The sequence below is a fragment of the Anabrus simplex genome, chromosome 1 (genome assembly GCF_040414725.1).
Source record: "Anabrus simplex isolate iqAnaSimp1 chromosome 1, ASM4041472v1, whole genome shotgun sequence".
Lineage (NCBI taxonomy): Eukaryota > Metazoa > Arthropoda > Insecta > Orthoptera > Tettigoniidae > Anabrus > Anabrus simplex.
In genome coordinates, this window is record NC_090265.1 from 600,992,398 (window position 1) to 601,005,549 (window position 13,152).

General features: G+C 39.5%; 1 protein-coding gene across 9 annotated transcripts in view; it reads left to right on the top strand.

The window, feature by feature from the left end:
* Positions 1-13,152, top strand: part of LOC136857189 (inverted formin-2) — a 506,484-nt gene that overhangs the window by 457,113 nt on the left and 36,219 nt on the right. For all 9 annotated transcript variants that reach the window (XM_067135641.2, XM_067135643.2, XM_067135640.2 and 6 more), the window contains 2 exons: positions 2,307-2,515; positions 12,136-12,251. In XM_067135641.2, the coding sequence (XP_066991742.2) occupies positions 2,307-2,515; positions 12,136-12,251 (325 nt within the window). The remainder of the gene's footprint in view (positions 1-2,306; positions 2,516-12,135; positions 12,252-13,152) is intronic.

Here is a 13,152-nt window from a genome sequence, read left to right on the forward strand (position 1 = left end):
CAACCCACGCTCCCAAGTTAAGAGCCCCTAGGGCCCATTTTAGTCGCCTCTTACGACAGGCAGGGGATACCGTGGGTGTTATTCTACTGTCCCCACCCACAGGGGGATAATTATATAAGTAAGAATGACAACATGGACCCACAAAGGTCTTATAATTTGGTGGTTGATGGGAGTGAATAAATTTATAAGGCAAGAATAAAAGGAAAAATTATTGCATTTTATTCAATAACGATATAGAGGTGGCACATCTACGAAAAGATGGCAGAAAGAGAAGACAAAGACACTCTATTATGTTTATTAAACAGAAAATATAAATGAAGGAGAATAGCAACGTTATGTAATAGACTACTGTATACCTACTATCAGAGAATTGTGTAAAAATACATCTAAGAAAAGTATAATTTATGTATCGCCTGACTTTTAGTACCGGCAGTGTCAAAAGACATATTCGGCTCGCCTGATGCAGGTCTTTCTATTTGACACCTATGGGTAACCTGCGCGTCTGATGATGGTGGTGGTGATGATGATGATGATGATGATGTAGGGAGAGGGTGAAACCCGGTGTTGGCACATAGCCTACTCCTGTTGAATAATAGCAGGGGGTTTGGTCAAAGCAACGTCTCCAGCCAACAATCAATCATCAATACTGATCTGCATTTAGGGCAGTCGCCCAGGTGGCAGATTCCCTATCTGTTGCTTTCCTAGCCTTTTTCTAAATGATTTCAAAAAAATTGGAAATTTATTGAACATCTCCCTTGGTAAGTTATTCCAATCCCTAACTCCCCTTCCTATAAATGAATATTTGCCCCAGTTTGTCCTCTTGAATTCCAACCATCAGCAGCGTCGTATGCCCCCTCACTCCATACGAACACTGCGGAGAGGTTTGGAATTGAATCCAGGCTTTTGGCTCACAGTCTAAGATCTAACTGATTAGAAATTGTATACCACCACCTCTCCTACCCTGCCGGCCAACATTTTGATGTTGATTTGTTTCTTCCACCAACGGTATTCGAACCGGCTAATCACTGGGTTAGATCATACAGACTTCCACGCCTTAACGATAAAATGCATGTACTGTAGCTAGTAGTAAAGAAATCCTTGAGATATCCTAGGCTTTGTGACTTAAATTGTAGGGAAATACCTCAAAAGTCAAAGTTCAGTTAATTATTAAGGATATGTCCACGAAGGAGTCAAGATCTTATTTGCTATTATGTCTAGGTCCATTTTTTTAAATTCAGAGGTTCTTAACCATTTTTTGTTTCATAGACCCCTTCGAAAATCTGCTGAAACCTATAGACCCCCTCCCTAAAAATATATAGTCATATAAATACGATTTTACAGGCGATGACTATGCTTTATTTTATTGAAAACTGATTGTCCAACGAGCGAATTGGCTGTGTGGTTTAGGCTCGCGTAGCTGTGAGCTTGCTTTCGGTAGATAGTGGGTTCGAATTCCACCATCGGCAATTCTAAAATTGGTTTTCCCTCATTTCTCATTTTCCGATCAGGGGCTGTACCTTAATTAAGGCCACGGCCGCTATCTTCCCCACCCTAGCCTTTTCTTGTCCTTGCGTCACCAAAATCTATGTTCTTTAGTCTTTATCATGAAAAAATGAAATACAATTATTGTAAAAGGAAGCTTTAAAGTTCATTCGGGTGAGAATGCTGTTGTAGTAGTAAGATGAATCTGTGGAATAGCAACAACCTTTGGCAAGGCAAAACACATGTCATCTTTAACATGCAATTGATTTTGATTTTTTCCTTTTGATACAAACAAGAGCTGGAAATACAAAGATAAGAAAGAATGGCGTGACGACAAATGAAATGTAACTGTTATGCTTTATGATTCCTACTATGTATTCCTAAAATTAAATTTTCTCAGATATAACCCGATATGATACTAGGTTCTTCCTTATAATCTTTATAGTTTTATTTACCAGTACAGTTATTTAATTTATTTATTTATTTATTTATTTATTTATTTATTTATTTATTTTATTAACATTTTGTTTTTAGAATATCGGCAATATTTGGTGTTAGAAACAACTAATTTACGTGTGCACGATTACAGTAAATAAATACATCACCCCAGTTGGTCAACCGCAATTGGGAGAGAAAAGAATCTCATTAATTGATTTATTAATTCATTCATTCATTCATTCATTCATTCATTCATATCACATGGCGAGTGTTGTTTGAAGCGTAGAAAGAGAAACTGTAACTTGGACGTATAAATATTTTTTGATTCTCGAGTAGCAGTTTAAGGAGAACGCTGGTCCAGGAAGTTGACGCTATGTTTGTTGCAGGAAATGGCGCCTGGAATTCCTGGAGCGAGACGGTCTGGGCGTCCTGCTGGAGAGTCTGGAACGACTCTGCGAGCGTCGTGGCACGTGTTCTGTGGCAGATACTCTCGCACAGACCCAATGCGTGGCCTGTATCAAAGAGGCCATCAATTCCCCGTCTGGACTACAATACATTGTTGGCCGACCAGAGTATACCCGTCAGATGGCTAACAGTAAGTATTAAACTCTCTTTCGTCCCTTCGTATGACTGTGTGGCGTGTTTGTTGGGTTTGGCTTTGCTCAGGCTTACAGAATTTAACGGTATCCCACATGAAGGTTCGAAATTAATATTTAGATGGCCAAAGCGCCTATTTTTCAATAATAATAATAATAATAATAATAATAATAATAATAATAATAAACTTCAAATTTTGACCTCCTCCCTTATGTTTCTCCTTTTTTCTTTTGGGTTTCGGAGTATTTTGTTATTTGAATGTGAGGTATCAAATGATCTATCCTTAGTCATCCTAACCATCTTCGCACACTATACCTTGCAATAGGGAGATAGTGGGTTCGAACCCCACTGTCGGTAGTCCTGAAGATGGTTTTCCGTAGTTTCCCATGGTTTACCATTTTCACACTAGGCAAATGCTGGGTTGTACCTTAATTAATGCACAACCGTTTCCTTCCCACACCCAGCCTTTTCCTATCCCATCATCGCCATAAGACCTATCGTTGTCGGTGCGACGTAAAACCAACTGTAAAAAAAGAAAACATCTTTTGTTTCGGAGTTCGTAATCTCAAACTGAATCCTATTTCTCAAAATCGTAACTATTTTGAAGCCACCCCCACTTCCGCACTTTTTTTCTCTCTCAAGTCCCACAGTCCCACAAACAAAACCTTCACATCATTTGTCGTACTTTTTTTTTCAATCACTCCACACTTCAACTTTACATTCACATTTATTTATTTATTTATTTATTTATTTATTTATTTATTTATTTATTTATTTATTTGTTTTCTTACATGAAAACTCATCAAACTTGTCTCCTTCATTCTGAGTAAAATCCGGTGATATTGCCTTTGCTGAGTCAGTAGCTTTCTTGTATGTATCTTCATGTGAAATATCTACAGAATAACGTCTGAGCTTATCAACTGTTGTATCTTCATTTTCTAGTACTTATAAGTACAAATTTAATATGGAGTAGATTTGGAAACTACCGGTACATTTGGAGTAAATTTTGGACACCGGGACATTTTTTATCAATAAACGGGCTCCTGGCTGCATGTCAATGCACTTCTCGGTAGTCAAACAAGGGAGTGTTGCTGTTAACGCTGTACTATACAGTGTAGTGTATACTCAACCCTGCCGTTATCCAGCCCCCACCCCATCTTCCAAGAGATTGGTTGATGACGTAGAGCACAGGAAGTCGAGCACGAGACAAACTGTACATTTAGCCCGCAGTCTGAAGTTGCTTGCTCGACATGTTGCTCAGACCAACATTGTTGAGTCAGCGAGTGCGCCGCAGTGCAAGGCGGAAAGTGCGTGATAGTGCCGGTGTGTGTAAACAGTTCCAAGTCAACGTCTGTTCCGTGAGTTAATAATCGTGCTGGTCATGAAATTCTCCAAATGGGATGTAAATGCTCTTTGACGTAAGTACATTAATTGAGGTCCTCTTGACATCCACTCTTATAGCAGTATATCCTTAGTTACGAGGCATTCTTATGACATGGCTCTTCCATACTTCATCCTGGATGAAATTAACTTCAATAGCCCATTATATTGTCACTGATTTCTGTTCCGGTTAGTGACAAGAACGAACACTTCAGTTACGTCAAAGTCTCTACTACTGTATTAATGGGCCTGTACGTAATTGTGAACTTCCATATTCTCATTAAAATATGTAGACGTTTCTGTGACATTGAGATTGAATTGCATGGGCAGTTTCATTGATAAATGTTAAACCGTAAAGCCATCTAACCAACTAATAAAATAGTTTTTCTTTCTTAATGTTCAAGCAAATCGTAAAGAAATAAAGAAAATGTAATTAAATTACACCTTTTGACTGTCGCATCACAACCACAGTTAAATTGAATTAAAGTTACCGGCAGTTTACGTTTGTATGGTGAATATCTGTTCTGGATTTTGAACAAAAACATGATCGTAAGCATTTCAGACTTGAAAAATGCTTTTATTTTTTTATAGCAAATTCTTGACTGGTTGGCTGGAAATGACCTCTGTAACAATTTTCAATATAATTATTGTTAATACCGGTGAATAATTCGAAATTCGAAAGTAAAGACTTCCAGTTTTACCCCAGATTTTGAAACAAGTGTATTAGGATTATACATAGGACCAAGAAAACTTAAGTCTAAAGCAATGAATTAAGTTACGGTTACTATCCTAGTGTTAAACATGTTATTTGGATTATTGCCATTTGAAACGAGACGACTGATAGAAAATTTTAAGTTTCCCAAGACTTTAAAAATTTATTTTGTTTCACATGATATAGACTTTTATATTTTATCATATTTAACGTTCCGGGCTGTGCAAACAAAATCCTGCAATAGCTAGTTCTCGCATTCCTGAGTCGCTAAGGTGGTTTTTAGATTTAGGGTTTGCCCCACGTAACAGCTTCCTACTTCAGGTCTCTGCTGTGGTAATTCGAATGAGTCTATCTATCTGTCGTTGATATGCATTTAGGGCTGCCACCCAGGTGTCAGATTTCAAAGGGCATGGAAATTTATCGAATATTTCCCTTGATAAATTATTCCAACCCTTAATTCCTCTTCCTATAAATGAATTGACCTCCGGCCACGAAATTATCTGCGGCATTGCGAGTTCCTGTTTCCTGCGAGTGGAAAGTTATAGAGCAGCCTTAACTTCATTTCTCGCCTGTTTTAATTATAAATATATTTGGAAATTGATGGAAGGCTACAGATTTTTGGCAGGATATGGAAAGTACTCCCCTCTATACTACTCAAATATTTTTGGTACTCTGTTTTTAATACGTTATTTTCACGAGTTTCTTGAGGCTGAGAAGGGACTTAAACCTGGTAGTAGTGGTGGTGGTGATTGTTTCGAAGGAAGTGAAACTCTCTTCACACTAATCAGAGGGAGAATTAGTAGTATGGTCTTTCGAAGTATGAAAGTATCGACAAAATAACGGGAAGGGCAAAGAAAGGCGTAAAAAATGACTGTCTTGGCCTCGCAAACTTAATACCGTCGTGGTCCGAAGTTCACTGAGCGAGATCGGATAGGAAAGGTGAAAGCGAGGAGGCTGGCGCTAGTGGAAGCAATGGCAGACTGGGCTAGGGGCCCCGTGATCGTCAACCCACGTTTCCAGCTAAGAGCCCATCGGGTCCCTCTTTGTCACCTCTTACGGCTGGCAAGGGATACTGTGGGTGCATTCTACCGCCTTCCCACCCTCAGGAGTTACGTAACCCTGATTGAAAGGTAGAGGAACGAGCAATTTTCGTGGTTCTTTCTCTGATTGGTCGTAAGCGTGTCACGCAGAGTCTGCACTGGAACTTCGATCTGCTCCGACATTAGCGAACAAGGTGACATTAATACAGCAGGAATACTCTTGTGTGTTTGTACCACCTTTGGACGGGCGATAAGATAAAACAGTTGCTTCTCATTCGGAGCGTCTATTAAGGAACCCTGACATACTTGATAGTAAATACTTATTTTTGACTATCCCGAATTTCGGATTCCTCACAATATGTCATTCCCGTAAGACATACATACCGATTCCGCAAGTTACAATGATAATCAAACCTGCACTGTACTTAGAACGCACACATAAGGGAAATATGATCATATAGATTACGTCCCAGAATATCTGAGATATTTCACAATTATTGATCCAAATTTACAATACCTCTAAATTAATTAAATTAATTTAGTATATTCAGCATATAAATAGGCCTATATAAAATCATATGGCCTCAGCCATCGTGGTTCAGGCTTTGTGAAATTATGAATGAAACTCCACAACCTGTTTCCAGTCGCCCCCATCTAGCGGCGAGGATAGGAATTGTGCCGGCTGCCGAAGTCTGTCGCACTCCTCTGGGGCAATGATTAATGAATGACAGATGAAATGAAATGATATTACAGAGTGTTGCTGGAGTGAAATATGACAGGGAAAACCTTAGTACCCGGAGAAAAAGCTGTTCCGCCTCCGCTTTGTCCATGGACATGGAGTGACAAGAATTTGAACCACGGAACCCAGCGGTGAGAGGTCGACGCGCTGCCACCTGAGCCACGGAGACTCTCTTTTGTGAAATTATATTCAGTGAAAATGTTACCTTGACAATCAGAAATTAATAAACAGTACAATCGGTATGCGTCAGCGCATGTTGGTTTGTTCAACCCTTGTCCCGTTTCTTTACTAGGCCGGGTATGAGGTGAGATGAATCTGTCTTGGAGGGTTTTTATGAGCGTATGCCCTTCGTGACGTCAACCTCATCAGGGGAGTTAATGACATGAAATGACGTGACGTGATATATGATAGTAGGAAGGGAGAGGGTGAAACCCGGTGCCGGCACATAGTCTACTCTGCTGAAGTCTTAACGTCCCCATCGACGGACGAATCGCCATCAACAGCGTTATATGCATCACTCACTCCGTATGAGCACTGCGGAGAGGTTTGGGATTTAATCCAGGCTTTTGGCACGCAATCTAGTGATTAGAAATTGTATACCACCACCACCTCCCCTAACCTGCCGGGCCAACATTCTGATGGTGAAACTTTATTCGACCAACGGCACTCGAACCGGCTAACCAGAGTGTCAGACCGTTTATACGCCTTAACGCTCACGGTCACCAGGTGGGCTTTAATGTGCAATAGAAAAGGAGCAAAATCATCACTCAAATACGTGAATAAAATTGTTGGTATGTTTCTAATCGAGAGAAACGGGACAAGTTGGCAATACTGGGAAGAAATCAGAATCTGAGGTGTTACCAAAAATTATTCATAATGCCGTAATTTTATTAAATGGTAAATTCGAAGTAATAATAATAATAATAATAATGTCCGACTCGTTGGCTGAATGGTCAGCGCACTGGCCTTCGGTTCCGAGGGTCCCGGGTTCGATTCCCGGCCGGGTCGGGGATTTTAATCGGTTCTGATTAATACTTCTGGGTCGGGGACTGGGTGTATGTGTCCGTCCCAACACTCTCCTCCTCATATTCAGACAACATATCACACTACCAACCACCACAGAAACACGCAATAGTGATTAGATCACTCCATATAGGGTTGCGTCAGGAAGGGCATCCGACCGTAAAACAGGGCCAAATCCGCATGTGCGACGCAATTCACACCCACGACCCCATAGGTGTGGGGAAAAAGCGGGAGCAAAAGAAATAATAATAATGTCTCTTCTGTCGAAATATCGTCCGACAAAAAATTTGTAACGTGCTAGAAGGGAAAGACTGCCTCAAAGAGCCTGACTTAAATTGGGTTCGAACCCACTATTTTGGAAACAGAAAGACTGCGCCACTGAGACTTTTTATTATTATTTCTCCTGTGAAATAATTTTGCGGCAGCCTTCTTTCCATTCCTCGCACTGGTTAACACAACACTGTGTTAACGCATGTAATTAGGCTATTTACACACGCAGAACACGGAACTCAAGTTAAACATACTGTACCTCCAAACAGAACAGTCAGAACAACTGGAACTCTTTGTCGTTAAGTGTCTTTATTTTTCGCGGTTATCAAGTGGATATTATTTTCTCAATTTTAGCAGTATTTTATTAACACATTGTGTTTTCCCGCTGATTATTCTATAATTTACAACCGGTTCCAGGTACTGCATTTGTTACGAAAATATCGGAGCCGATTAACTTTTAAGTAAAAAAAAAAAAAAAAAAAAAAAAAAGAAAGAAATGGGAACATAGTAACAATTTGCACTTCTGTGTCTTCTCTCTCGCTTGACCATGAATCAACACACTACATTCAAAGAGCGTAATTTCAACATCAATGAATCAGCTGATTATGGAAATGAGTTATTCACCAAGATATCAGAAATGAGACATTGGCAATCAGTGACGTTTTATTGTAAGTGAATGTGAACAGATACCGTATGTTGATATCAATACAGATTGATCCCATATCCTTTTGGTTTCGAGACAGGTAAGAGGTTAAAATGAATAACCTTTTCGAAAAACAATAATAATTTACAAGGAGACTGGAAGTATCATTCTAGCTGATCTGTACGTACTTCAATATCATGCTTATGAAGAAGGGCAAACACCAAACAATAAAGATGATTTTGATTTCGGGTCATGGCTAGTACTCTTCAGTGTATCAGGTACGTTCTATAAATGTAGCTTTTAATAATAATAATAATAATAATAATAATAATAATAATAATAATAATAATAATAACCTGTAGGATGACCAGATGTTAAGTTTGTAAAGGGACTGTCTTTTTTTCTTTCCGTAATATATTCCACTATCCCGACAATTTGTTAACGGGACGCCAAATTGTCCCGTTTCTCTCGATTAAAAACATACCAACAATTTTATTCACCTATTTGAGTGATTTTGCTCCTTTTCTATTCTCTCTGATATTCTAGTATTCAAGGAATACATCGATAAAGGTGTTCGTTAGCTTTGCATTCGCTATATCAAGCACAAATGAACTTTCTTAATTGTAAATTCTCCATGGACTGATGAGATAATAGAAGCGATACGGCAATATTGTTGTTGTCAGGACGACATTTCAGGATCTTACATGTAAACAATTTCCTAATCTGTAATTAAGTAATCTCAAACTGTTGAAAGAAATATACTCATCAGAAAAATACACGGTTTCTCATTCTGAAGTCAGCAACTCGCATTTGTAGATACAGTAGTTAAAATGTCCATGTGTTTGTATATTATATAGTTATTGCTTATTAAAACCTTCCCTAACAATTGTCGATAGTTAAGCATTGTTGTTTAGTTCATAATATTCTGTAATATGTACGTCCTGTTTTGTCCCATTATTTAATGTCTAAATTTATGAAATGCCCTGGTGTTACTTTGGTAAATTTAGCCACCCTGTAATGACGCGAAGTATGATACATTACGCACATAAAAACAACAGTTGTTTAGGACAATTTAGCATACTTCCTTCTTGTCCAGTTGGTCTGGGTTCAATTCCAGGTTCAGCCCAGGATCTAAGAAGAGAACTTTGATATTTTATACTGATTATAAGAAAACTCCATCAATTATCATTGATCTGCATTTAGAAGCTTTTTCCTCTGAGAATATTATTCAAAATCAGGTAAATGCTGGCTGGGGCTGCTTGACTTAGGGGGCGTTCCGAGCTGTCAGTGGAGAAATAGCATGGGATGGTATTGGACGAATGAGTTTGAGTGGAGCTCTTAAATGTAGGAAAGATAACATGAAGATAAAGTTGGAATTCAAGAGGACAAACTGGGGCAAATATTCATTTGTAGGAAGAGAAATTAGGGAATGGAATAATTTATCAAGGGAAAAGTTAGATAAATTTCTAATTTCTTTGAAAGCATTTAAGAAAAGACTCGATACACAATTGATAGAGAATCTATCTCCTGGGCAGCAGATCAATGATGATTGATGCATTTAAAATCCCTGGCCTGACCAGGAATCGAACCCAGGGCCCGTACCTGAACCCAGTATGCTGACCATTCAACCAAGGAGCCGGGCAACAATTCAACGCTAGTGAATGGAAGAAGGAAATTGCCATCATAAACAAGTCATAGGGCGGAATAGGGAATTCCAGAGTGGCTGTCGTAATTGTAGTATCAGGTCTGTGTGGGTAACTTGTTTTCTGTTAGCTGTTTATACTCTTCGGAACATATTCTGTTGATTTACTCACTTGAGTTTACATATTATTTGAATAGTATAATCCATTTTTACCCCTGATCCACAGAGGGAGCTAAATTGATGTAATTCTGCATGCATTGAGGTTAGGACCCGGGCTTTGTGATATTTTCTGTCTAAAATTTCTCATGAATCACCGTATCAAAAACGGTTATACTTATAATTTATTAAAAATCAATTATTTTTAACTTCGCTACATTAAGAACATATCAAGCTGTATTTTCCGAATTCGCGAAACATACAGATCGAGGCAATATAGCCAAATATTCATCAGTGGTGGTAGAAGTGTAGGTTTATCAAAAAAGAGAGAAATAAAAGATAGCCATTCCCTTGAATTTGTTTTACCTATGGAGAGAGCGTACCTTTGAACATTTTTCGCTTGTTAACTCGCAACACAGGGGAGCTCAGTGTTAAAACACGCAGGCTCATAGTTCTACGTGGTCTAACCACGGGTCCTTCAGTGTAACGTGGAATCCGAACCACAGCGATACTTTTCGTTTCAAAAATCCCACTTAAGTTGGCTGAAATTTGAACCACAATCTCCTTGTTTAGGCACCAGTGACAATCTCGTCTTTCACGCCCGCGAACTCAGTGTTGAACCTCTAGTTAGTCTTGGTGCCTGTTCCAATCGTAAAGTTAGTGATGGTGATAATTGTTTGAAGATGAAGTGAATCAGGGCAACGATCTTCCCTTAACAGTAATCAGAGGAAGAATGGAAAATGCTGGTGGTGATTACTGTTTTAAGAGGAAGTGCAACCGATCAACCATCATCTCATAACACTGATCAGAGGGAAAAGGAAGAGGTTCGACACTTAGAAGAATGAAGGTATTTGTAAAATAACGGACCACGAAGGGCGTGAAAACGACTCTCTAGACTTCTCAAATCTAATAGGCCTACAGTCAATGGTAGTGGTGATTGATTATTGTTTAAAGAGGTAGTACAGCTGGAAGTACTCCCTAGGCCTCGCGAACGTAACGTCGGTGTTGGAAAAAACAAGAAATGACCAAGAGAGGTCGGATAGGATAGATGAAAGTGAGGAGCCTGGCACAAGTGGAAAAATGCCAGAACTCAGCCAAGGGCCCTGTAGTCGCCAACCCACGCTCCCAAGTTAAGAGCCACTGGGGTCGTTTTTAGTCGCCTCTTACGATAGGAAGGGGATACCGTGGATCTTATTCTACCCCACACCCAAAGGGTAATAATACAGTCAGGGTCGGAAAAGAACAAGATTTGACTAAAGGAGGTCGGATAGGAAAGATAAAAGTGAGGAGTCTGACTTAAGTAGAAGCAGTGTCAATATCCTCTTACGGAACCATGGTCGTTAATCCACGCTCCCCAAGTCGAGAGCCCCTGGTCTTCCTTTTAATCGTCTCTTACGACAGGCAGGGGATACCGTGCGAAGAATGGGGGTATCTGAAAAAGACAGGGGAGGGGCAAATGGGGCTTGAAAATGAGACCCTAGGCCTCGCAAATCCTAGTACAGTCAGGATCGGGAGGGAACAAGATTCGACCAAGGGAGGTCAGACAGGAAAGATGAAAGTGAGTTGCTTGCCCCAAGTAATTGGAAGCAATATCAAAGCTGTGGTCGCTTAATCCACACTCCCAACTCGAGAGCACTGCACTATACGTCTCCTCATACGACAGTCTGGATATACCACGGACGTACTTAACCGCCCCCAATCGAAGGGGATATCCACCACATCGGGCAGCACAAGTTACTTTTTACACGCAAGTAATGACACCCCACAAAAACGGAGCCCCTAATATGAACCAATAATAGTGTTTTATCTAAGGTAAGATTGTCCGTTCTTTCTTTTCTCACGAGTAGAAATGCTATTTTTTTTTCTCTTCTTGACGTCTAAGGACAATGCAGAAGTGTTGTATTGCCCTCACCTAAGGTCGGTCACACTATTTGTATCAGCAAGCAAGGACTAGTCATCCTGATGGACGAGATAAGAATACTGTACTGTGACACACTGTGTTGTCTGTTCCAGTTCTGACATCTCACAACACGACTGTGAAGCTGCAGGTGTTTGAGCTGCTTTGCGCCGTTTGTATGGCTTCGCCTCGGGGGCATAGTCTTGCTTTGGATGCCTTGCAACATTTCAAGGTAAGGACACATTTCTTTATATCAAGCTATAAAGATAAAATACACGCGTCCGCTTTCATAGCCTGATCAGATTGGGTAGGTCTCCTATAAAATCTATTATTAATCTTTTGTACTGATCGTAAATATTTTATGGCGTAAATTTCAGTGAGGCTGTGTAGTTGACTCATTCTTATCTAAGTACATAGGTGGGTGGTAATTTTTTTTCCCTCCTTCATAGTTAACTCTGCATCGGATTACGAGAAGAGAAAGGTGCTCTTCAGTGTAATATTCTGGATGCTCATTCCTAATCATTACACATCTTTCCGAAACGGATAGGGTTAATTAAATCTAATGCCGAGTCATACGACAAGGTCGTAATTTAATTGTATACCTAAACAGTTCGTTACTGATACACAGTGCTGTATTGGTTTATTTTGGGGCATTTCGATGTCTTCAGTTAAGTGAAAATGACTCGACAAAGTCATTCTCACAAAGCCCCCAAACTGGATTGTTTCATGCTGAAAGTAAAAATGGAGTCCATGCTGTGCTATGTTATCTAACAAATTGGGATATGCATTTAAATACTTGTACAAGCATAAACAAACTATTTTACTTCTTATATTATTCAGCATGCCTACCGATTGTATTCGTCTGACTTTGTTATATGCAATTCTAAAGGTTCTTATTTTCTAACAACTAAAGAGTTTTCGTGATATATTGTTGACTTAAACAGACTCTGACAACAACTTTATTCAGAAAAACTAGCAAAATTAGTACGGTATATTTTTTACTAGCTGATGTACCCGTGCTTCGCTACGGGATTCTCAGAAAGACTGACTTGGTGGTTTTCCTAACTGAATTCAACAGAGGTCATTACAAAAACGTCAGTAGGAATGTAGCGATTGAAAGCAATGATATCATA